This window comes from Apium graveolens, chromosome 5 (genome assembly GCF_009905375.1).
Source record: "Apium graveolens cultivar Ventura chromosome 5, ASM990537v1, whole genome shotgun sequence".
In the NCBI taxonomy this organism is placed as follows: Eukaryota; Viridiplantae; Streptophyta; class Magnoliopsida; order Apiales; family Apiaceae; genus Apium; species Apium graveolens.
Window position 1 is genome coordinate 230638295 of NC_133651.1, and position 27725 is coordinate 230666019.

A 27725-nucleotide genomic window follows, 5' to 3' on the forward strand; every position below is an offset into this window, starting at 1 on the left:
TAAGCCTGGATCAGGATTTGCTGGCTGAGCTGTCAGATCCTGACGTGCCTAGATCAGGATTTGTTGAAGCAGATAAATAATGATGAATGGATCAGGATTTCCTGAGAGCAAATACTGATGGGCTGGCTATATCAGGATTTAACAAATCCTGATACTGAATATTATGTTTCTGGTTCTGGAAATATTTTATTGAATGCATATTAAGTCAGAATATTTATTTTAATAAATGTGCATCTTCAGTTACGTTTTATTATTTTGTATAACATACAGACTAAAACATTGGGAAGAGATATACGTCAATCAGTTTATAGTGAAACCCTAGCTTCTATATCTCTCTCTTTTTCTCTCCTCCATAATATACAGATCATAGCATAGGTTTCTAGGCGAACTGAGGTACGGGTCGCTGTTAAGTGCTATATATCTGTGGATGAAGTACTCTGAGTTGTTGTATCCTGGAAGTGATATTGCTGCAACCCAACACAGCGTAAGTGGGGCAATAATCTCTTCAAGAACAATCTAGACTTCTCGAAGGCTAGGCGCCTCAGTTGTTCATACTTCTTTCGGATTTGTTAAAGTTTCTATTAGAGCTAAGTATTTTATCCTCTCTTTGTCAATTCAATTACTGATTTATCTTGCTATTTGCCTTCGTGTTTTGTTCCGTTATTTGGTTTATTTCCTGTTCTTGTTAATTGTGATATATATAACTGCCTCATTGTTGCGCTTGGTTTTAGTTTACGTACCCAATAATGTTGAAGAGATTACCTGTTATATTATGTAATTAGCAAGATGGTTAACAAAAATGCTGATGTTCAGCAAACTGTTGAGACTGATTCTGGTGGTATTGCATCTATTGGTTGGACCACGTATCGTTTTCCCCAGCCAATTGATTTATCGGGTATGCCTGATAAATTCGGTGGTGAAGCTTCTTTCTCTCGTTGGCAGAAAAATATGAAGCTCTGGTTAACGGTTAACGGTATATGGCCAGTGGTGCAATATAATCCTCCTGTGTTGGATCAAGAGAAGGCTGAATCTGTTAAGTCTTATACTTTATGGGCTGAGAAGGATGGGGTGGCTAGGGCAGCCATTTCGGCAGCCTTGACGAACATCTTATTCGATGTGTATTCATCTGATGCCTATACTACTAAGGTCTTATGTGATAAGCTGGACCAAACCCATAATACTGATTCTCAAGGACTTGAGAAGTATTATGTGGCTAGGTTTCTTGACTTCAAGTTGGTTGATGAAAAATCCATGACTGAACAGGTTCATGAGTTTGGGATGTTGATTCATGCTTTGGGTGAGTCCATTATGGTCTTGACTGAGAAGTTTCAAGTTATGTCTGTGATTGAAAAGCTCCCTAAGTCTTGGGAAGAGTTTGCTCTCTCCCTGAAAAGACATAAAGAAGAGATCACATGGACTAACTTGATATTGGACGTCTCTGTGCAAGAGCAGCATAAGTCCAAAAAAGGACATGTGATGCCTGCTGAACATGGGAGCTCGAAGGTGAATGTAGTGATTGTAGGACCGAAAAGAAGTTAGTCACTAAGAAGGTTAACACTAAACCTGACAAGAACAAAGCTTAAAAACCAAAGGAAAATAAACCATATTGGTCTTGTGGAAAGGTTGGTCATTGGAGCAAGGACTATCCTAGTAAGAAACCTAAGAAAGCTGGAGTGGTAGCTCAAGCAAATACTGTGCTTGGACTTGGAACCACGAGTGGGCCTATAGCTAACATGGTCGTTGGTGAGGTCATTGTCTCTGGAACCGATAACGGGTATGTTACTTACAACCCCGTACTACTTTCCACTTATATGTCACATGAGTGGTTGATTGATACTGGAGCTAATGTGCATATTTATGCTAATATTAGTTTATTTGTATCTTATCAAATGGAGTGATAGTGATGATGGGGAATGCTAGTGCTACACAAGTGCTTGGAATAGGAAACGTGGAACTGAAGTTTGCTTCTGGGCGGATTCTCTCTCTCACTAGAATGCATCATGTTCCCTCCATTCGTAGAAATATAATAAGTGGAAGTTGTTTAGTTAAGAACGACTTTGAACTTTCTTTGAAGTGTAATAAAGTAGTTATTACTCATACTGGTACATTTTTTGGAAAGGGTTACTTCTCTGATGGATTGTTTTTAATAAAAGCTGAACCAGTTTTGGGTGATTTTATTAATGATAGTTTTGCACCTTCTGTTAATTGTGTAGAATCATCTAATTTGTGGCACTTACGACTTGGATATTTAAATTTTGGTGCTCTAAAGAACATGATGAATTTAGAGTTGATTCCAAAGCATTCCATTGATAAGAAATCTAAGTGTCAAGTGTGTGTATCTGCTAAACAAACAAGAAAACCTTTTCATAATATTGTTAGGGATTCAGACTTGTTAGATTTAGTTCACTCGGACATATGTGAATTTGGTGGTATGTTGACTAAGAATCACTGTAGATATTTCATTACTTTTATAGATGATTGTAGTGGATATTGTTATGTTTATTTGCTTAAACATAAGAATGAAGCACTAGATAAATTCATTATGTATAAAAATGAAGTTGAAACACAAACTGGCAAAGTACTTAAACGTTTGAGATCTGATAGAGGTGGTGAGTATACGAGTACCTTGTTTAATGAAATTTGCGCAAGCAGTGGTATAGTTCATGAGGTTACTACACCATACACACCCGAGTCTAATGGGGTGGCAGAGCGAAAGAACGGAACTTTTAAAGACATGATTAATAGTATGCTGATTAATTCTGGGTTGCTTAAGTACATGTGGGGAGAGGCTAAAAATACGGCTTTCCATATTCTGAATAGAGTCCCTCTGAAACATATGGACAAAACACCTTATGAATTATGGATAAAGCGTAATACAAGTTTGAGTTATCTTCGTATGTGGGGGTGCCTTGCTAAGGTGCTTGTCCCTGAACACAAGAGAAATAAACTAGGTTTGAAAACTATTGATTGTATCTTTCTGGGCTATCTTAAAACCACTACTGCTATGAGATTTTTAGTATTAAAATCCGACATAGATGGTATTGTGGTGAATACGATAGTTGAGTTTCGTAATGCAACTTTCTTTTAGGAAGTGTTCCCTATGAAGACTGGTATATCTTTGGAAAATTCTGAGGATGATCCCACTCACACATCGAGTTTTATTCCTGATCATGTAAAAAAGATGACAAATATGGGGGTGGATCCTAGTAGTAGCTTTACTCCTTATGAAGTAGAGGAACCTAGAAGGAGTAAGCGTGCAAAGGTAGTCAAGAACTTTGGAAGTGATTTTATCAGTTACAATGTCGAGGATGACCCTTTAACTTTTCGTCAAGTCATGGATTCTTTGGAGTCAAGGCATTGGAAATGAGTTGTGAAGAGTGAAATTGACTCTATTATTTCTAATGGAACATGGGAGTTAGTTGATTTCCATCCTGGGTGTTTTACTATTTGATGTAAATGGATCTTTAAGAGGAAGCTAAACCCTGATGGATCAATAGATAAGTACGAGGCTAGATTAGTTGCTAAGGGCTTTAGGCAAAGGGAAGGCATTGACTATTTTGATACATACTCTCCTATTGCCTGAATGATAACAATCAGAATGCTTATTGCATTGGCTTCCGTACATGGTCTTATCATCCATCAAATGGATGTAAAGATAACTTTTCTTCATGGTGACCTTGAAAAAGAGATTTATATGGATCAGCCTGAGGGATTTGTTGCTTCTGGTAATAAGAGGAAAGTTTGTAGACTAGTCAAGTCCATCTATGGCCTTAAACAAGCACGTATAGACTAGCATAAAAAGTTTGATGAAACTCTTTTAGACTTCGAGTTTTTAGTTAATGATAGTGACACGTGTGTATACTATAAGGTTAGAGGTAATGATTGTGTGCTTGTATGTAGATGATATTCTGTTGTTTGGAACCAATATTGAGATTATTAACGAGACACATAGTTTCTTGAAGAGGCACTTTGAAATGAAGGATATGGGTTAGGCTGGTATGATTCTTGGGATCGAGTTGACACATTGAACTGATGGAATAACATTGTCACAGTCTCATTATATAGAGATATCTATACTTAAGAAGTACAGTTATTCAAATTATAGAATCGCTAGTACACCATATAATTCAAAAGTTGCCATAGTCAAGAATAGTTCAGGAGTTCTTGTGTCTCAGTTAAGGTATTCTCAGCTTATTGGGAGTTTGCAATATCTTGCTAATGTGACTGGACAAGATATTTCATATTTTGTGTCTAAGTTAGCTAGATATACAAGCTTTCCAAACAAGACTCATTGGGAGGCATTGGATAGAGTTCTTAGATATCTCAAGGGAACTATTTCTCTTGGCTTGCATTACCGGAGATTTTCGGGAGTACTCGAAGGGTATAGTGATGCAAGTTGGATAACTAAGAAATCTGGTTCCAATGGAGTGACTGGATATGTGTTTACCCTTGCGGGTGGAGCAGTGTCCTGGAAGTCTTCTAGAAAGACTTTGGATACTCGGTCTACCTTTGAGGCTGAGTTGTGTGCACTTGATGCCATGGGGATGGAGGCTGAATGGCTACATGGGATTATGTCTATGTTACCTGTAGTAAGCAAGCCACTTCCTGCCATTTCTGTTAATTGTGATAGCCGTACAACTATCGACAACATCAGAAGTATGAAGTATAATACTAAGACAAAGTGACACATCCAAGTTAGACTGAAGTCTATAAGGGGTCTTGTGTCTGATAGGGTTACTGCTTTAGAGTTCATCGGAACTCAAGATAATATAGTTGATTCGCTGACTAAGGGGCTTGAGCATGCTGTAATCCTTAAGTCGAGGTTGGGGATGGGACTAGTAACCCATCATGATTCATCAACAGTGGAAAGCCAATACATCTGAGTGGAGATCCCTCGAAGTATATTCAATGTGGTAATAACAAATTATAAGGATGAATTGGTAGTACCTCTACCATATATATTTAGATACTTATATATCTGAGTCTATCCCCTGTAAACCTTAAGAGGTACTTAAACTGCTAGTTAGCAAGAGTTTTAATAAACTCTGATGGAAATAGTTTTGGATCAGAATTTGGTAAATCCTAATGGACCAAAAACTGTGTCAGGATTTATAAACTCTGAATGGGGTCCTAAGACGAGATGTTGGAAGTGCATCTTTGGAGATGCCCAGCTAAGTGAATGTAATTGTGAGGTCGCAGTTAGAGGAAAGGGTTATTCCTTGAAGTATTCGATGAACAGGATCGAGATACGACTATAACGTCTCAAAGCCGTATATCTGCACCATAGCTTTTTGACTTGTCATCGTCTATGGAGTTTAAATACACCAAATGGATAGAGATTCAAGGTAAAACAGTCCATCTATATCTGGTAATCATCGAAGTAGGGGACTTAGGAGGGTTCAAACTCGGAAGAGTACCGACTCTGAAAAGAAAGTCATGATAAAATTTGATATGCATTTCTGTATGGACTTGTGGGAGATTGTTAGAAAATTGAAAGTTTGAGACATGTTTTAGACATGTTCTTGATGTAATTTCCTAAAACTAATTGTTGGAGACTTTTATGTTTGGATCTAAGTCATTTTCTTAGTGTAATCTATATAGAAATTGAGGTGAAGTTGGTAGCTTGAAACGGGTTATGTGGGTTTTGTCCCACATTGCTTAAGTAAAAAGTGGTGTAGTGCTTTATATAGTACCATGTGCAAGTGTAGTATACAAACTACTAAGGCATGTCAGCGTGCATGGTGTTATTGTGTGCCTCGTGCGCGCACACACATGCGTCGCCGCCTCGCCACGCCACGCCAAGCCACGGCACGACTCGAGTCGAAGAGCGATTTGGGCGAATGTCTCGGCGTCTCGCGTACGCGAGGTGACCTGGGCGAGGAATTTTATTGCTTCTTTAATTAAAATATTTACTGACTTATTATATTGTTTTAATATAAATATTGAATCTGTGTAATAGGAAATATCAGTATTTGCTGATCAGAAATTACAAACTCTGATTTGCTGGAATAAATATTGATCAGCCTGGATCAGGATTTGCTGGCTGAGCTGTCAGATCCTGACGCGCCAGGATCAGGATTTGCTGAAGCAGATAAATCCCGATGACTGGATCAGGATTTGCTGAGTGCAAATACTGATGGGCTGGCTGTATCAGGACTTAACAAATCCTGATACTGACCGTTACGTCTCTGGTTCTGGAAATATTCTATTAAATGGATATTAAGTCAGAATATTTATTTTAATTAATGTGTATCTTTAGTTACGTTTTTATTTTGTATAACATGCAGACTAAAACATTGGGAAGAGATATACGTCAATCACATAATACTGTTACCCTAACTGCTACATCTCTCTCTTTTTCTCTCCTCCATAATATACAGATCATAGCATAGATTTTCTGGGCGAATTGAGTTACGGGTCGTTGTTGAGTGCTACATATCTCTGGACGAAGTATTCTAAGCTGTTGTATCCTGAAAGTGATATTATTGCAACCCAACACAGCATAAGTGGGGTAATAATTAGGGCTGTCAAACGGACAATTCGGATACGAATCTGCCTATATCCGGATCCGGATCCGGATTCGAATCCGAAAATCCGTATCCGTATCCGTATCCGAATCCGGAAATATTTAAAGAATAATATCCGAATCCGGATCCGACGGATACTATCCGGATACGGATAATATCCGGATCCGATTTTCAATCAGATTTTCTTTATTTTATATTAAAAATTAAAAAAATTGAAAAAAATCTAGTTAAAAATAAAAATTCATTTTTAAAAATTAAAATAAGTGATAAATGATTTAATTATATTTTAATTTTTTAAAATTAATTTCATTTTTCTTTTCAATATAATCGTTATCTTTAAATTGTTGAACTCAAATGATTTTTTTCTACATGTCTATAAAATTGTATAAACATAATATTTAATATATATGTGTGTGTGTATACACATAAACACACTATAAATTTAATATAATATATTTTTAAATTATTTAATTATTTAAATATAAAATATATTTATTCGGATTCAGATATTTTCGAATACGAATATGCCTATATCCGTATCCGTATCCGCAATCATCAGATTCGAATATGGATAATATCCACTTTGTGTCAGATACGGATAATATCCGCTTTATTTCGGATACGAATGCGGATTTTTCGGACGAATATCGGATTTTTCGAATATTTTTGACAGCCCTAGTAATAATCTCTTCAAGAACAGTCTAGACTTATCGAAAATTAGGCGCCTCAGCTGTTAATAGTTCTTTCAAATTTGTTAAAGTTTCTGTTAGAGCTAAGTATTCTATCCTATCTCTGTCAATTCACTGACTGATTTATCTTGTTATTTGCCTTCGTGTTTTGTTCCGTTATTTAGTTTATTGCCTGTTCTTGTTAATTGTGATATATATATTAAGCTCATTATTGCGCATAGCGTTAGTTTACGTGCCCATAGACAATAGCTCACTTATTACTATATTAACATAACTTATGTTTCTTATCTACATTTCATTCATTAAGGACCTCAGATTACATAGATATATCATGATTGCACACTTCATAGCAGAACTCAAGTACAGAGCCTAACAGATTCATGGCTATAATCATATAAGCATGCTTCACTTCTTAAAACATAAAATCTGTCATGTAGAAATCAGAATGCAGGTATTCACATCTTCATTTTAATTAATCCATTTAGGCATTCAAATATACATATGTGTATATCATAAAATTTCAGTTTGTAATTAAGTCCAATTATCAATTATACAAAGAATTCGTAAGGGAGAAAATTTCCTACACACACAACTGATTATACACTGAATTTATAAGGAAGAAAATTTAGAAGATTTCGACTATGATTGGGGTCACTATTCTTTGGCTGTGCCCCTCTATACTCATTTCACGTCTCCATTGCGTCGCTAACCTGACATTGTAGTTGATAGGACGCTAGCCGCAGCAGCCGAAGCAGAAGCAATTTATATGAAGAACAAGCTGCTTAAGCATGAGGACAGGACAGGAAGATTCTTAACTGGTATATATTTTAACAAAGATGCTATAGAGTCTCATGAAGGTCAGGAAGCGCTATCAATTGTTGTGGCAGGACATAGTGTCTTATGCACGGAAAGGTTGTTGCTGCACATAGCAATGAAAGAAAAACTAGGATTGCTACTTCACTTAATATTATTTGCCCCATCTTATATTTATGGAACATATATTTATGGAACATGATTTAACTTTATTATTTACTAATTATATATATATTTGAAATTTAGATATATTATGTACAATTAATTCGTGCTTCACTTAATAGTGTAAATCTTCTTTTCTCTTACTATCTATTAAAGCAGAACAAGAAGGGTAAAAATTTCCAAAAAACCCCTGTGAAAAGACTGATTTTCCCTTGAATAGCCTGGAATAACAAAAATACCATCCACTCACTTACATTAGTCGGGGTCTATTACAGTGGTACACGAATAGCTTATCGGGAACAACAGGGTTAGACCATCATATGTGAAATTGCAATTCAGTATCAGCTTGGGTGTGTTCTTTTCTATTCTTGCGCGGTGAATCGAGTAAGGGCTTAATTGTGGGCGCTGCATAGTAAGTTGGTAATTTGACTTCTCCAATTTTTAGGAGCTAAAGCCCAATTTTTTTTGCTTGCTTGCCTTGGCGTATTTGTGTGCATATATGCATATATTAGTGTGATATATGTAATGTATGGATATGAATTCAAGCATGAATTTTGTGTTGTTGCAGGTAATTATGTTGTTGATTCACGTAATTGTGTTTTCTGTGGGTATGCCCTAAATTCTGGCTATACTTTTTATCGCCTACACTGTGTTCTTTGTAAAGCGGTTGGTTGTCTTCAAACCCGATCTACTGATACTTTAGAACAAAATGTCTGGATACCCAGACGGTTATAAATGTAAAATTTTAATATTCAACTATGTATACTTCCATCGTAAATGGATTCCTTAAATAAATGAACAATTTTGCCTGTAGATAAAAGCAAGGCTTTGTTAAAAAATCTAGGACTTGGGTTGGTTGTCTTCAAACTCGATCTGGGTGAGCTCACAGGCCGCAATGTGTTACTGTAAATTTAGTGAACTACTAGTAGCATTGCTGCACTTACAGTTCTAAGCATAGCAAATTTACAAAGGGGTTGCTCCAGGGCAATGTGAAAGAATTTCCTGAGGAGCCAGTCACTACCCTGCCTCTAAATATCAGATAACAAAATTAATATTATAATATACTTAATAACCCTCAAGTGAACAATTTATTTTTTAAAAAGTTTGATTTTCTATGCTACTGCGATGGTATGTGTAGATATGAATGAAAGTTGGTATTTGAAATATGATCTGTTCTTTTGCCTGTCTTTGGTGGTGGGGGTGTTTCTGTTGAAGATAAGTAGTTAACACTATTGTGTTTGAGCTACTTGAATTGCATATTAGTTCTGCATGCCTTTAATATTTACAGGATGCTATTTTAGAGCACTATTTGGTGTGTTGCACTGTGCTTCAAATCTTAAGTGAATCTTAATAAGCTGATATTACAGGAAATATTATAGCTTACTTATAGAAAGTTTGCATCAGACTTATTTTAAACTGCATCAGAGTAGGTGCAAACTTGTGCATTATAGTCGTATTAGTTCTTATGAGACTCCACCTCTCTCCTCTTCTTTATACAACTGTATGTATAAATTTTTAAAATGTTATTGATCCTTATGATGGAGTAAGTTTTCTGGTGTATGTTATTGATCCTTATGATGGAGTAAGTTTTCTGGTGTTTGCTGGTGTTTGCCTATTTTTTCCCCTGCTGATCCAAGTAGTTTTGGTGCTCTAAAGAATATGATGAATTTAGAGTTGATTCCAAAGTACGCCATTGATAAGAAATCTAAGTGTCAAGTGTGTGTAACTGCTAGACAAACAAGGAAACCTTTTCATAATGTTGTTAGGGATTCAGACTTGTTAGATTTAGTGCACTCAGACATATGTGAATTTGGTGGTGTGTTGACTAAGGATCACTGTACATATTTCATTACCTTTATAGATGATTGTAGTAGTTATTGTTATGTTTATTTGCTTAAACATAAGGATGAAGCACTAGATAAATTCATTATGTATAAAAATGAAGCTGAAACACAAACTGGCAAAGTACTTAAACGTCTGCGGTCAGATAGAGGTGGTGAGTATACGAGTACCTCGTTTAATGAATTTTGCACAAGCAATGGTTTCATGAGGTTACTCCACCATACACACCTGAGTCTAATGGGTGGCAAAACGAAAGAACAGAACTTTTAAAGACATGATTAACAGTAAGCTAATTAATTCTGGGTTGCCTAAGTACATGTGGGGAGAGGCTCTGAATACGGCTTGCCATATTCTGAATAGTGTCCCTCTGAAACATATGGACAAGACACCATATGAATTATGGAAAAAGCGTAGGACAAGTTTGAGTTATCTTCGTGTGTGGGGGTGCCTTGCTAAGGTGCTTTTCCCTGAACAAAAGAGAAAGAAACTGGGTCCGAAAACTGTTGATTGTATCTTTCTGGGCAATCTTGAAACCACAACTGCTATGAGATTTTTAGTATTAAAATCTGACATAGATGGTATTGTGGCGAATATGATAGTTGAGTTTCGAGATGCAACTCTCTTCGAGGAAGTATTCCCAATGAAGACTGGTATATCTTTGGGTAGTTCTGAGGATGATCCCACTCACACATCAAGTTCTATTCCTGATCATGTGGAAAAGATGACAAATGTGGGGGTGGATCCTGGTAGTAGCTCTACTCCTAACAAAGTAGAGGAACCTAGAAGGAGTAAGCATGTAAATGTAGTCAAGGAATTTGGAAGTGACTTTATCACTTACAATGTCGAGGATGAGCCTTTAACTTTCCATCAAGCCAAGGATTCTTCGGAGTCATGGCATTGGAAAGGCGTTGTAAAGAGTGAAATTGACTCAATTGTTTCAAACGGAACATGCGAGTTAGTTGATCTCCCTCCAGGGTGTTCTACTATTGGATGTAAATGGATCTTCAAGAGGAAGCTAAACCCTGATGGCTCAATAAATAAGTATAAGGCTAGGCTAGTTGCTAAGGGATTTAGGCAAAGGGAAGGTATTGATTATTTCGATACATATTCTCCAGTTGCCCGAATGACAACAATCAGAATGCTTATTGCATTGGCTTCTGTACATGGTCTTATCATCCATCAAATGGATGTAAAGACAGCTTTTCTTCATGGTGACCTTGAAGAAAAGATTTATATGGATCAGCCTGAGGGATTTGTTGCTTCTGGTAATGAGAGGAAAGTATGTAGACTAGTCAAGTCCATCTATGGCCTTAAACAAGCATCTATAGACTGGCATAAAAAGTTTGATGAAAATGTTTTAGACTTCGAATTTTTTAGTTAATGAAAGTGACAAGTGTGTCTACTATAAGGTTAGAGGTGATGATTGTGTGATTGTGTGATCGTGTGTTTGTATGTAGATGATATCTTGTTGTTTGGAACCAATATTGAGATTATTAACGAGACAAAGAGTTTCTTGAAGATGCACTTTGAGATGAAGGATATAGGTGAAGCTAGTGTGATTCTTGGGATCAAGTTGACTCAGTCAACTGATTGAATAACTTTGTCACAGTCTCATTATATAGAGAAATCTATACTTGAGAAGTATGGTTATTCAAATTGTAGAATCGCTAGTACACCATATAATTCCAAAGTTGCCTTAGTCAAGAATAGTGCAGGAGTTCCTGTGTCTCAGTTAAGGTATTATCAGATTATTGGGAGTTTGCAATATCTTGCTAATGTGACTAGGCCAGATATTTCTTATTGTGTGCCTAAGTTGGCTAGATATACAAGCTGTCCAAACAAGACTCATTGGGAGGCATTGGATAGAGTTCTTAGATATCTGAAGGGAACTATTTCCCTTGGCTTGCATTACCGGAGATTTCCGGGGGTACTCGAGGGGTACAGTGATACAAGTTGGATAGCTAAGAAATCTGGTTCCAATGGAGTGACTGGATATGTGTTTACCCTTGCAGGTGGAGCAGTGTCCTGAAAGTCTTCTAGACAGACTTTGATTACTCGGTCTACTTTTGAGGCTGAGTTGTGTGCACTTGATGCCACGGGAACGGAGGCTGAATGGTTACATGGACTCGTGAGTATGTTACCTGTAGTAAGCAAGCCGCTTCCTGCCATTTCTGTTCATTGTGATAGCCGTACAACTATCGACAAAGTCAGAAGTGTAAAGTATAATGCTAAAACAAAGAGACACATCCAAGTTAGACTAAAGTCTATAAGGGGTCTTGTGTCTGATAGGATTGTTGCTATAGAGTTCATAGGAACTCAGGATAATATAGCTAATCCGCTGACTAAAGGGATTGAGCATGCTATAGTCCTTAAGTCGAGGTTGGGGATGGGACTGGTAACCCATCATAATTCATCAACAGCGGGAACCCAATACACCTGAGAGGAGATCCCTCGAAGTGTATTCAATGTGGTAAAAACAAGTTGTAAGGATGAATTAGTAGTACCTCTACCATATATATTTAGATACTTATGTATCTGAGTCTATCCCCTATAAAACCTTAAGAGGTACTTGAACTGCTAGTTAGCAAGAGTTATTTGAACTCTGAATGGGGTCAAGTCGTTTGACGAGATGATAGCGGTACATCTTTGGAGATGCCCAGCTAAGCGAATGTAATTGTGTGGTCGCAATTAGAGGAAAGGGTTATTCCTCGAAACATTCGACGAACAGGATCGAGACATGACCATTAACGTCTCAAAGCCGTAGATTGGCACCATAGCCTTTGACTTGTCGTCGTCTATGGAGTGTGGTTACACCCAACGGATAAAGATTCAAGGTGAAACATTCCATCTGTACCCGGTAGCCATCGAAATAGAGGACTTAGGAGGGTTCAAACCCGGGAAGGTACCGACTCTGAAAAGCAAGTCATGATAAAATCTGGTATGCAATTTAATTATGGATTTATGGGGGATTGTTAGAAAATGAAAAGTTTGAGGCATATTTTATATATGTTCTTGATATGATTTCCGGAAACTAACACTTGGAGGTTGTTCCTTGATATGAGGACTTAAACTTTCATATTTGGATCTAAGATATTTTCTTAGTGGAATCCATGAATATATTGAGACAAAGTAGCTTGTTTGAAATGGGTTATGGGGATTTTGTCCCACATTGGTATTGTAAAAGAAAGATATTGAGTTTATATAGCATCTTGTGTTAGTGTTGTTTACAACTACTAGCATAAGTGGAATGCTTGTGTGGCCTAGTGCTAGTGGGAACTCTTATATTTTTCTTTTCTATTACAAGTTTAATAACAAGAATATGATGAATTTAGAGTTGATTCCAAAGTACGCCATTGATAAGAAATCTAAGTGTCGAGTGTGTGTAACTGCTAAACAAACAAGGAAACCTTTTCATAATGTTGTTAGGGATTCAGACTTGTTAGATTTAGTGCACTCAGACATATGTGAATTTGGTGGTGTGTTGACCAAGGATCACTGTAGATATTTCATTACCTTTATAGATGATTGTAGTAGATATTGTTATTTTTATTTGGTTAAACATAAGAATGAAGCACTAGATAAATTCATTATGTATAAAAATGAAGCTGAAACACAAATTGGCAAAGTACTTAAACGTTTGAGGTCTGATAGAGGTGGTGAGTAGACGAGTACCTTGTTTAATGAATTTTGCGCAAACAATGGTATAGTTCATGAGGTTACTCCACCATACACACCTGAGTCTAATGGGTGGCAGAACGAAAGAACAGAACTTTTAAAGACATGATTCACAATATGCTAATTAATTCTGGGTTGCCTAAGTACATGTGGGGAGAGGCTCTGAATACGGCTTGCCATATTCTGAATAGAGTCCCTCTGAAACATATGGACAAGACACCATATGAATTATGGAGAAAGCGTAGGACAAGTTTGAGTTATCTTCGTGTGTGAGGGTGCCTTGCTAATATGCTTTTCCTTGAACACAAGAGAAAGAAACTGGGTCCGAAAACTATTGATTCTATCTTTCTGGGCTATCTTGAAACCACAACTGCTATGAGATTTTAGTATTAAAATCTGACATAGATGGTATTGTGGCGAATACGATAGTTGAGTTTCGTGATGCAACTTTCTTTGAGGAAGTATTCCCAATGAAGACTGCTATATCTTTGGGTAGTTCTGAGGATGATCCCACTCACACATCAAGTTCTATTCCTGATCATGTGGAAAAGATGACAAATGTGGGGGTGGATCCTGGTAGTAGCTCTACTCGTAACAAAGTAGAGGAACCTAGAAGGAGTAAGCGTGCAAAGGTAGTCAAGGACTTTGGAAGTGACTTTATCACTTACAATGTCGAGGATGAGCCTTTAACTTTCCGTCAAGCCAAAGATTCTTCGGAGTCAATGCATTGGAAATGCGCTGTAAAGAGTGAAATTGACTCAATTGTTTCAAACGGAATATGGGAGTTAGTTGATCTCCCTCCAGGGTGTTCTACTATTGGATGTAAATGGATCTTCAAGAGGAAGCTAAACCCTGATGGCTCAATAAATAAGTACAAGGCTAGGCTAGTTGCTAAGGGCTTTAGGCAAAGGGAAGGCATTGATTATTTTGATACATATTCTCCAGTTGCCCGAATGACAACAATCAGAATGCTTATTGCATTGGCTTCTGTACATGGTCTTATCATCCATCAAATGGATATAAAGACAGCTTTTCTTCATGGTGACCTTGAAGAAGAGATTTATATGGATCAACCTGAGGGATTTGTTGCTTCTGGTAATGAGAGGAAAGTATGTAGACTAGTCAAGTCCATCTATGGCCTTAAACAAGCACCTATAGACTGGCATAAAAAGTTTGATGAAACTGTTTTAGGCTTCGAATTTTTTAGTTAATGAAAGTGACAAGTGTGTCTACTATAAGGTTAGAGGTAATGATTGTGTAATCGTGTGCTTGTATGTAGATGATATCTTGTTGTTTGGAACCAATATTGAGATTATTAACGAGATAAAGAGTTTCTTGAAGATGCACTTTGAGATGAAGGATATGGGTGAAGCTAGTGTGATTCTTGGGATCAAGTTGACTCATTCAACTGATGGAATAACTTTGTCACAGTCTCATTATATAGAGAAATCTATACTTGAGAAGTATGGTTATTCAAATTGTAGAATCGCTAGTACACCATATGATTCAAAAGTTGCCTTAGTCAAGAATAGTTCAGGAGTTCTTGTGTCTCAGTTAAGGTATTCTTAGATTATTGGGAGTTTGCAATATCTTGCTAATGTGACTAGGCCAGATATTTCTTATTCTGTGTCTAAGTTGGCTAGATATACAAGCTGTCCAAATAAGACTCATTGGGAGGCACTGGATAGAGTTCTTAGATATCTGAAGGGAACTATTTCCCTTGGCTTGCATTACCGGAGATTTCCGGGGGTACTCAAGGGGTACAGTGATGCAAGTTGGATAGCTAAGAAATCTAGTTTCAATGGTGTGATTGGATATGTGTTTACCCTTGCGGGTGGAGCAGTGTCCTGAAAGTCTTCTAGACAGACTTTGATTACTCGGTCTGCTTTTGAGGCTGAGTTGTGTGCACTTGATGCCACGGGGACGGAGGCTGAATGGTTACATGGACTCATGAGTATGTTACCTATAGTAAGAAAGCCGCTTCCTGCCATTTCTGTTGATTGTGATAGCCGTACAACTATCGACAAAGTCAGAAGTGTAAAGTATAATGCTAAAACAAAGAGACACATCCAAGTTAGACTAAAGTCTATAAGGGGTCTTTTGTCTGATAGGATTATTGCTATAGAGTTCATAGGAACTCAGGATAATATAGCCGATCCGCTGACTAAAGGGATTGAGCATGCTATAGTCCTTAAATCGAGGTTGGGGATGAGACTGGTAACCCATCATAATTCATCAACAGCGGGAACCCAATACACCTGAGAGGAGATCCCTCGAAGTGTATTCAATGTGGTAATTACAAGTTGTAAGGATGAATTGGTAGTACCTCTACCATATACATTTAGATACTTATGTATCTGAGTCTATTCCCTATAAATTGGAGATGCCCAGCTAAGCGAATGTAATTGTGTGGTCGCAATTAGAGGAAAAGGTTATTCCTCGAAACATTCGACGAACAGGATCGAGACATGACCATTAACGTCTCAAAGCCGTAGATTGGCACCATAGCCTTTGACTTGTCGTCGTCTATGGAGTGTGGTTACACCCAACGGATAAAGATTCAAGGTGAAATATTCCATCTATATCCGGAAGCCATCGAAGTAGAGGACTTAGGAGGGTTCAAACCCGGGAGGGTACCGACTCTGAAAAGCAAGTCATGATAAAATCTGGTATGCAATTTAATTATGGATTTGTGGGGGATTGTTAGAAAATGGAAAGTTTGAGGCATATTTTATATATGTTCTTGATATGATTTCCGGAAACTAACACTTGGAGGTTGTTCCTTGACATGAGGACTTAAACTTTCATATTTGGATCTAAGATATTTTTTTAGTGGAATCCATGAATATATTGAGACAATGTTGCTTGTTTGAAATGGGTTATGGGGATTTTGTCCCACATTGGTATTATAAAAGAAAGATATTGAGTTTATATAGCATCTTGTGTTAGTGTTGTTTACAACTACTAGCATAAGTGGAATGCTTTTGTGGCCTAGTGCTAGTGGGAACTCTTATATTTTTCTTTTCTATTACAAGTTTAATTATTTATATTGATTATTTAATTATTAATATAAAATATATTGAGTAAGGATTATTTTAATCATACTCTGAATATATTTTATAATATTAATATTAAGTAATCTGGATATAATATAAATAATAAGGAAAACCCATTTTGTTTACTTTTTCTATTTTGTTACTTGGTGTACCACATCGAGTAAAATAGAAGAAGAGTAACTTGAGATGCCTATATATTGAGAGGTACACTTGAGATAAAAATGACACAAGTCTCGGTGCCTACCTCGCAAACATATATGAGTTGCATAGGTTTTTTGGGCAAACTGAGGTGCGAGTCGCCGTTGATCATTGTTGGTTCTGTGGCCAGATTGATCTATTGTTGTTTTATCCTGGAAGCGATATTGCTGCATTCCATCACAGCTTAAGTGGGGGTACTCCTTTCAAAGTACTACATGTCTCAGTCCAACCTGGTCAGGTCTTTGATATACAAGGAAAGATAGAGCATAGGTGCTTCATTGCAAAATCTCTTGCCATGTTTTTTTTCTTTTAGCAATCCTCCATAGCCGTTTAATTTTATTATCCGGAAGACCATGAAAGTGTGGGAGCATAAAATGTCTGGCAGAGCGGCAGAGCTTGAATGTGAAATAATTCTAATCAAATTTTATTAATATTATATTCTGATTAATACCACACATAAATAAACTATTTGTGAATTTTTTATGTCATTTTTTTGGGGCAACACCCGTAATAATAATTCTATATGGATAAAAAGTAGTAATCTTATGAAAATGATTAAATATTGATCATCAAACTTTTGGTCTTTAGTAATAAAGATTACTTTGACATTTAAAAATACTACAATTTTGTAAATATTTTTGTAAGCAAAATATTATATATTATTTTTGTATATTATTATTGTGTATTATTATTATTATTACTACTACTACTGCTGCTATTGTTATTATTATTATTATTATTATTGTTGTTGTTGTTGTTGTTGTTATTATTATTATTATTATTATTATTATTATTAATTTTATTTTTATTTTGTAATGAAGTTATGTATAAACATGCATATTTATGATGAAATATATTATAATGGAACATGAATGTGCAAGATGTTTGCATATAGGTTTGTTATCAGCATTTCTCCTTAACCTCAAATATAATACTTCTCACGTTCCGATTTTATTGTCCAAGAAGGCCTTCTTGAAAGCAGAAGATGTAAAATATTTTTTGATTTAAACTGTATTATAATTTATGTTCTGGATTCAAATTTAGGGCATAACAAATTTATTAACTTAGCCGATAATGAAGCCTATGTCAGGCCATGTTTTTTGCTAAAACAACTTTCAGCAGCACAATCAAATAAATAAATATTATTACTGGAACAATATTGAATCACACTTTGTATCATGGACCTTGATGCAACAATCTAGATGAGTCTAATTTGACTTCACATAGAAAATGCACAATGAACAATGACTATGATGTTGGAAAGCTCAAATAGGAAACTCCATAGAAAGTTATGATAGACAAGTTTCATGATGCCAAATATGATCTTTTGTTATGATTACTTTTAGTTGAACTCTTAAATTTTGTGTTTCATATTATAATATGAGGATATCAAATGTATTGCATTATTATTGAGTTAGATATTGTTTCATCAAAGCCAGGTGTTGCGGTTGGTGATTTTGGTAATTGTATCTGATGCATGTAGTCTTCTAATACTAAATATACGTGGATTAGCACGGGATCATCAGCCTAACAAAAAAAATGAAGATTTATGGCACGTCAGTTATCTTATTTTTTCAGTTTGCATAAAATTTCAGAGGGGCGAGGCTTGGGAATGTATTTGGTGGAAAGCATTATATTGTTGCTATAATAGATCACTGATTCAGGCTGTTGCATCATGCTATTTTAGGTTACACTTAGTAGTGCATTTCTTCAATGGAGCAGACGCGGAAAAGGGGGCGGCCTAAGCTTTTCCTGACCAGGAAAATGGTGGAGGAACGGAAAGTGTTGAAGCGGCTCTGTAAAAATTCTCGTCGAAACTTGTAAGGTATATCCTCTGGGAGGTATAATTGTATTTATGTTCAACTTTTTTTTAAATATCTGATACTTAGTACCTTTTACCATGTTAGATGATCAGCGATGCAGGCTCGAGGGAGAGGGTTCCTCAACGGATGAGCGCGGTGCAGGTAACCAATACATAGTATTTTCCATGCGCCTCACCCGTGGAAAGTATGAGCCCTGTTGTCCTATCTCTTACTTTTTTGCTATAGCAAGTAAGCAATATTTGCTTCTTAAGCTGCTTTGGGTTTGGCCAGGTGACTTGCCAGAAAGCAACAATGAAAACCCTACTGTGGATTAAAATTTAACAAAAATAAATCGCCCAATGAGAACCCTGGAACTTCGAGCATGGGGGGCCAAATCCCACATGTATATTCTTCTTACGCATCTAATTTGAAGAATGTTATACATTAAGCTCTTTAAAAATAAAGGGGCATTTAATATTTTCCTATAAAATAGCTTTCTAAGGAAAGGCAGATTTATGGATCGTGAGTAATATTGGATAATTAGAATCAACTACCTTAAGGAAATAAATCAGGTTTTTTGATGACTAGAAACAAAAAATAGGATATAATGTTAGGATGTGAGGCGTAACCTGATTATACCTAGGTATGCTTCATGTAACCTGATTGATCTATGACATGTACAACTGCTGGACTAACCAGGGGCATGTCGGCAGCGGCAGAACATTGCCTTAAAGAAGAGGACGTTCCGTTAGTTGCCTAATTTATTTGATTTATAAATTTAGATATGTGTGCGCGTACGTCTGGGTGCATACCTGATTTATGTTGTTTCTTTACTTTTGTGGTGATGTATACTAATTCTCTGGAATTTATGTTGTAGTCGAAAGCAATTCGATACTGGATCTTGGTAATCAAGATCAGACGTGTGGTTGTTGTGGGGCAATGGTTTGGGCTGCTGAGTTCACTGGAAGACATGTGGGCAATGCGCCAAAAGGCTACTCAACTTGTTGTGGAAAAGGGAAGGTACAACTGCCATTTTTGCGAGAAACACCTCCAGAATTATTATCCCTATTGACATCCAATGGCAGGTTGTCTCGACACTTTTTTAGTAAAAGCCGTGTTTATAACAACATGTTTGCCTTATGTTCTTTTGGAGGCATGATCGATGATTCCGTGAATAAAGGTAAAGGGCCTTATGTCTTTTGCATTTCTGGGAAAATATATCACAACTTTGGCTCCTTGATACCACCAGATGGCTGCAAGCCCAAATTTGCGCAGTTATACATGTACGATTCTCATGAGGCCATTGATCATCGGCTTAATTTCTCAAAGGATAGAGATGACGTAGATGCAAGTATTGTTGCAACATTGCAAGAAATGATCGATTGTGAGAATTTTTTAGTGGAAATATTTAAACAGGTTCGTCATAAATTTAATGATGTATAGCATGTACTCGTTCGGCTCCGATTGTTTGAACGAAGGCTAACCGATGGCCGCTTTGAGAATTTACCAACTGAAAATGATTATGAGTTTGCGGGCCTGGCCGTAGATAATGACCTTTTGAATGATAGGGGTATATTTTCCAAGGATAGAAGATTTGGATTGAAGCACATTAGCGACTTACATCCTTGTTTCATATCTTTGCAATATCCTTTGATCTTCCTATTTGGAGAAGATGGCTTCGGAACTAATATAAAGCATCGAAATATATCTACTTCCGAAGATCAGAGAAAGATTACAGTTAGCCAGCGTGAATATTATTCATTTAGGTTAAAGTACCGGACTGGCGAGGGCCGCACTCTAATACTCGGTGGCCGGCTGCTTCTGCAATTTATAGTTGACGCGTGGTGTTCGGTCGAACGTTGTAGGTTGCAATGGGTCTGTACGCATCAATCTGTAATTTGATCAGATGTGTATAACAATGTTGTTGATAGCTTTAGACGCGGTTATATCGACGCCACAGATCTTGGAAAATGTGTTATTTTGCCGTCAAGTTTTACAGGAGTATATAGATATATGCAACAGAATTTTCAAGATTCACTAGCTATTTGCAAAGAGTATGGGCACCCAGACCTATCTATTACATTCACTTGCAACCCAAAGTGGGAAGAAATTCAGGGTGCTATCGACCTAGCAGGCTCCCAAACAGCCTCTGTGCGGCCATATATTGTAGCCTGGGTGTTTAAAATAAAGCTTGATGTGATGATGGATGATTTCACAAAGAATAATGTATTGGGTCAAGTCCTGGCAGGTTTTTTTTCTTAATAATTTAAAATTTGTAATGGCTAGACTCCACACAAACTGATTTATATCACTTTTTCACACACATGCCCACTACCATGGGCTAAATTTTAGAAATTATCATCACATATTGTAATCCAAAATACTCTAATTACGGATTATAAACAAATGTTATAATCCATAATACTTTATTTGGCCACCATTTGCATGCCCGTTAAAAATTGGCGCTGTAACTTTACCTCTGTCTAAATTTTAACATAACCTCTCAACTCATTATAAGTATCTTCGCGCATGCCTGATTGTTAGTGGTTGAGGATTGGAAGGAGTTGAATGTGTAGTTAATTTAATAAAGTAATAATTAAGAGACATATTAAGGCTCTCAAAGCTAAGGAACGGAAATGTATGACTTTTTAATTTAACCAAATCCTACAGCATTTAAGTGCAACAAATTTGTGTGGTTAATTTTTAGTGGTTTTCAAAATTTACATGTTTCGGGATCGCATGGATAGTTACAGTATTGTTTGCTTTCGTTGATCTTTATCAAATGATAGTCCATGACTCTAATAGTCCAATTTGTTGCATTACCAGTTGTGTATACGGTAGAGTTTCAGAAATGGGGACTTCCACATGCTCATATTGTCCTATGGCTACGTGATGGAGATAAATTAATAACTCCAGAAGACATTGATGCTGTGATATGTGCTGAATTACCGGATAAAGATGTCGATCCTGTTGCTTATAAGGATGTCTCACAATTTATGATGCACGGACCATGCGGGGAGGCAAATCCTAAATGCTCATGGTTGTTAAGAGGTAGATGTAAAAAATATTACCCGAAGTGTGACGACTGAAAATTTTGCGACGTAATTAAGTCAATAATGTATGCTTTATGCGATGTGATTATAATTATGTGTTAAAGTGTTGATTAATTGTCTTTGCTGTATATTAGAATCTAGGAGCGTAAGTAAAAACGTTCCAATTTAAAGAGTCAACTTAGGAGTTAAGCTGTGTTGTCGGGCCGTCAGGTGGAACGGAACCCGTCCTAATAAGGAGTTAAAGAATATAAAATGGAAATATGTGTGATTGAATGAAATGAATGTTTAAATAAAGTATTTCGTCCTAAGTGACATGTCGGTCGATAATGTTAATGAGAAGCGTAATTGAAACGCTTAGCGTCGGGCCGTCAGGCTGGACGTGACCCGGTACGTGTAGAAAAGGGTAAAGATTAAAGGACAAATTCTCTGATCATACCTGAGTTGTTATGTGATCGATATATGTGTGATTGCTTGTCTGTGTGCATGACTATGTGCTCTATGACATTTTTATGAATTTAAAGGAATTATTTGATTTAAATAAAGGTTTATTTAACCTTCGCGCATTTTTATAAAATTATATGAGTAAGATAAAAATATGGGATCTATTTTGTTATCTTCATAATAGTCCTAGAGACTTTTTAAAAATGATGAATGGATTTATTTGGTGGTCATTGCATTTTAAATTGATTTTTATGTGGAAAAATGTTATTAAGGCGAGCTTACGAAAATCATATAAAATCAACCGTACGCTCAAAATCTTATTATGAGTAATGGTTGGAAAGCTAATTTTGAGATCTACGTTTTAAAATCGTCAATCGCTATAATTTCTAACTTTCTGAGAGAGATATATTTATTTTTCCACCAATAATCTATGGGAGTAAAAAGAGAAAGGAAAATCAATTTATAAAAGGGAATTAGTAATATACTAAATTGCCCTTGTCCTTGATTGTGTATAAACTCATCCCCCCCTTTCTTTTCTTTTTCCCGAGCACCCCATTATCTCTTCTCTCTTTCTTTCTCACTCTCTCTCGGCTACTCTCTCTCTCTCTCTCTCTCTCTCTCTCTCTCTCTCTCTCTCTCTCTCTCTCTCTCTCTCTCTCTCTCTCTCTCTCTCTCTCTCTCTCTCTCTCTCTCTCTCGGCTCTTCTTTTTCTCTCTTGGTATACTACTTGTTTCTTTGATAACTCTCACCAATCCTTCTCAAAATCTCTTGTTAAACACATATAAGTGGTTATTGGAGTGTGCATGTGTGAATATCTTCTTGCATTCAAGCTCGATGTGTGTGTGTGTGTTCATGCTTGATGCGTGTGTACGTATGTATATATGATCGAATATGTGCTTAAGGAGGTGATTTTATGATTGAAAAATGATTTTCAAAGCTAAGTGAGTCTTGCATGTGCCTTGTGTGTGCATAAATCGGAGGTTTCAAGGTTGGAAACCCCGAAATGGGGCACCACCGAGAAACCACAGCCACCGCTGATGAACTCCGGTGAGCCGGTGGTGAGTTGTGATGTTAAAAACTGAACTCTAATACCACAAAACTTGATTTTGGTGTTTGCATGCTTGGATTGTTTAAATTTCAAAAAGGGTTTTGATTTCTAAAAGTTAAGTTGATAATTGCTTATTAGGAATGAGTTGTTGAAGTATAAGTCCATGAATTATGACTTGATTTGAATGATTATATGAATTTAAAGCTAAATTAGACCATGCATGTGTTTATTTGATGTAAAAGCCGCATAGGGCTTTGGTGTATCAAAAAGGGATTGATTATAGTTATAAAAATGATTGTTTGATGGTTGTTTGAAAATGATAAGTTAAATAGAGTGTTTAATGGAATTAGGGATAGAGAAATTCGAATGTAAACATGAGATTATAGGTCGTCTTGGTTCGAATTTTTATTGATAAAGGAAGAAGAATTAAATTGGTGTGTTGTTCTTGCTTGGATTCATTAGAATTTAGGATTAAACCATGGAAAGATGCTTGCATGCTATGTATGAGATCAAAAATTGAATGCATGTTAGTTGTTCTTGAAAAACCGAATGATATGTTAGTAGTTAAAAAGGCCAAATTCTAATTTAAGTGCTTGAATGGATCATGAAGATTAGTTAAGGATTGTATGTAAGATTTTGCTTGATTTGCTATGTTTGGTTCGAATTAAAGTATAAAGAAATGGGATGATTGATTTGTGTTAACTATGGTTGTCGTGTTGGTTTAAAAATGACTTTAGGGTCGTTATTGTAAGTTTTGTCGTTTGTTTATTCGTATAAGAATTTCAAGCATAAAGAGCTATGTGTACTAATATAAAGTATGATTTGACTTCGAAATTAGATAAGGATGTTTATAAGACTATGGTCGAGTATATAAAGGTGTAAAGGTTAAGAGTAAAGTTATATGTCGTGTGATGTGCTATGTGCTTATGTGTATAAGCTATATTCGTATACTCGAGTCAAGGGTATAATCGAGCTATCGTATTGAGTGATCGTTCCGGGAACGAGAGTTGAGAAACTGATTAAGATTTTGGTTTTATTGTAGATTCGGAGCGTGAGGGCATTCATGCTAGGAAAGGAAAGGGTATACTAGGTGGCAGCAGTTCAACCCTCAGGAAAGCAAATTCAGGCAAGTAACTCTCATTACTTGTGAAAATGGTTATAGAGAGGTTATTGTTCATACCATGTAGAGTATGGAATTGCTAATTAATGAACCCATGTTAATGACTTGAGATACCCTGTTTTTGATCTTGATAAACTGTTATTGATGAGCTTACTGATTCAACCCTTTGGTAACCTGTCATTTCTGTTCAAGTTATTTGTTAAGCCATGAATTGTATTGAACCCTACAATTATCTTTGCGAACCCTATTTAATGATACCTTATTTCTTGATCACCCTATTGATCCCTAAACAGATGTTGATCCTACTGATTTAAGTACCTTTTTATCCTTGATACAGAATCCTTAGAGTTGTTCCTTGCTTGTCTTGAATCACTCCCTTAACTTTGATCTCTTGAAATTTGACTTAAGAATGAGTTAAACTCGAAAGAGTCTGAATGATTTCATATTCTTGGTAATGATAAAATGAATTTTAGAAAACCTATCTTTTTCCAACTCAAGGTTTTCCAAACGAATTCCTGATGGACTGGATTGGGACGTAAGAGGCTAGTGGGACTAGTCCAGTCATGGTAAGAGGCTAGCGGGGCTAGTACAACTTAAGGCTAAAATTATGCCGATTGGTACCTTAAAGACCGAATGGAGGTCGGTACGGGCTGATCACCCGTATTATAATGAAATGGAAAGATAAAGTAATCCAATCAAGGGTTCTAATTGTTGATTTAAAAGGAAACTAAAACTTTCTGTTCAGTAATTGATTCTTGAAAATGAAAATGGTTTATATTGTTTTGAAAAAGAGTTGATTGTGAAGCTTAAAGCTCGAGAACCCTGATTTTTAATCTGTTGATCATATGATTGATTCCATATAATGAAATACAGTTGCTTTCCTCTTTCTGAAAGATCTAATCTGATCATTTAATGATTTGAGATGAATGTCGGCTTTCGTCCTGCGTTGAACCTTGTTCCTTGAAAGCCTCATATTTTTCCTTCATAACCTTTCCTTAACCCCAAAAGCTGGAAATCTGCCACCTAGAGTAAAAAGAGTAGAATGCCCTGAGTTCGGTAAAGTATATTGTGAAATTGATATCGTAGAACTGCTTTATAGTTACTTGCTGAGTTTTATACTCATATGTTTTATTTTAATCTAACCATGACAGTTAAGCAAGAAGATGCCCAGGCTTAGGCGCACTGCTCGTAAGAGCGTACCTGGTGGTCCCTATCGTGTTGAGGGCTTCCGGTTGCCAGAGCTGGTAGTGGTATTTCTGAGTGAGCAAACGCTTAGAAGGAAAGTTGTAAAGATACAATGGGTTATATGTCGGTTCCCATCCGGAATCGATTATGTTTATTTAATAATATTTTGGGGTTGTAAGTTATATTTTATGATTGGTAGTTGTGATCTTATCTGATATTTTATCCTGTTTGATCCTGTTAGTAGTTAATCAGGGTTTATGCTTATTTAATTATTAGATTAAAGGTGTGTGGGTCCTCATTTTCTAATCCCGATATTGAGGGCGTCACACGAAGGCTTTTAACAATATAACCTGCATGGATGCTGACGGCTATGCAATGTACAGAAGAAGAGATACGGGAAGAACAGTAGAGTGCAACAAAATACACTTAGATAACAGGTAACACAACCTTTACCCATAAATTTAAATTGCGTTGAAGACTTTTAAACCTGGCCCCATCAAAAACACTATGTCATGCTTACTTCAGCACAACCTAATCATTACATTGAAAAAATTGTAAATGCATACCCTTCTAATTTTTTGGTGCGGGCATGTAGTCCCTTATCATCGGGGTTTGTTGGTTAATGTTGAATGGTGTAATCGTTCTTTGTCCATAAAATACTTGTTTAAGTATATTGGCAAGGGGCCAGATACAACCACAGCCATTTTGGAAAAAAATTCTCAACAAGTAATCGACGAAAGTCAGCCATCCACCTCTCTCACATGGATAGATTTTGTTGAAATTAACAACTATCTCTCTTGCCGGTATGTATCAGCAGCAGAAGCATCTTGGCGTATATTTGATTTTCCCATCCACCATAGAGAACTTTTGTGCAGCGCTTATATTTTTATCTTGAAAGTGAACAGGAGGTCAGGTTCTGTGATAATGAGACTTTGCCTGAGATTGTACGCCGAGTAGATTCTGATGACACAATGTTCATACAGTGGTTAATGAATAATCGGGGTGAAGAACTTGGCCGTGATCTAACATTTGTAAAATATCCTACAAAATATAGGTGGGATGCATTATCTAAGCATTGGTTTCCTTGGAAAAAAAATTGATGTAATTGGACGCATGGTTTACGCTCATCCTGCATCCGGGAAGAGATTTTACCTTCGATTATTGTTGAACTTTGTTGTTGGACCTAAGTCATTTGAAGAAATTAGAACTGTGGATGGAGTGGTTTATCCAACTTATAAAGAAGCATGTTTCCATAGGGGTTTACTTGAATCAGATAAAGAATGGCACGTAGCTCTTGGAGATGCGTCATTTTGAGCTAATGTTGCACAACTGCGTGATTTATTTGTTACATGCTGGTTTTCTATGAAATCAGCAACGTCGGAAAACTTTGGGTAAAATATTGGACTGTATTAGCTGATGATATTGAATATAAGAGGAGGAAAATTTCTAACATTCCCACTCTAACAATTATCGCTGACGATAAACAAATGCTGGCACTAGAGGAGGTTAATAATCTATTAAAACAGTATGGTAAAAAAATTTCTGACTATCCAACTTTACCGGGGCTAAACACAACTACTACTTCAAAGTACCGGAATGAGCTACTGGTGGAGGAAATTATGTGTGACCGGGAAAGACTTAGGCTTAGTGCAGCTACAAATTTAGATCGTCTAAATCAGATGCAGCATATTGTATTCCAAACAATTATTCATTCTGTAGAATCATCCTTGGGTGGGATGTACTTCGTGTATGGTCCAGGTGGAACAGGAAAGACATTCTTGTGGTCAACCATCATATCCAAATTAAGAAGTGAAGGGAAAATTGTACTCGCAGTTGCTTCTTCCGGAATAACTTCTATGTTGTTGGATGGTGGGAGGATAGCTCACTCTCGTTTTAAAATCCGTATTGATGTGGATGAATTTAGTTGCTGCGACATTAAGCAAAATACATATTTTGCAGAACTCATATGCAACACCAGCTTAATCATATGGGATGAGGCACCCATGCATCACCGGTTTATATTCGAAGCAGTCGATCGCACATTTCGTGATATCCGCTGTAAAGTCAATCGTGATGCACGATCCTGCCATTCGGGGGCATTCCTGTACTCCTAG

At 36.6% G+C, this 27725-nt stretch overlaps 1 protein-coding gene across 1 annotated transcript; it reads left to right on the forward strand.

Moving 5' to 3' along the window:
- Window positions 1-786: 786 nt before the first annotated feature.
- Window positions 787-27725, forward strand: LOC141660783 (uncharacterized). The gene is made up of 10 exons (XM_074467767.1): window positions 787-1146; window positions 18870-18926; window positions 19011-19013; window positions 19642-19784; window positions 19850-20180; window positions 20349-20625; window positions 20671-21012; window positions 21591-21815; window positions 26666-26894; window positions 26984-27725. Exons 1-10 carry the CDS (start codon window positions 787-789, stop codon window positions 27723-27725), a joined length of 2709 nt encoding a protein of 902 aa, XP_074323868.1.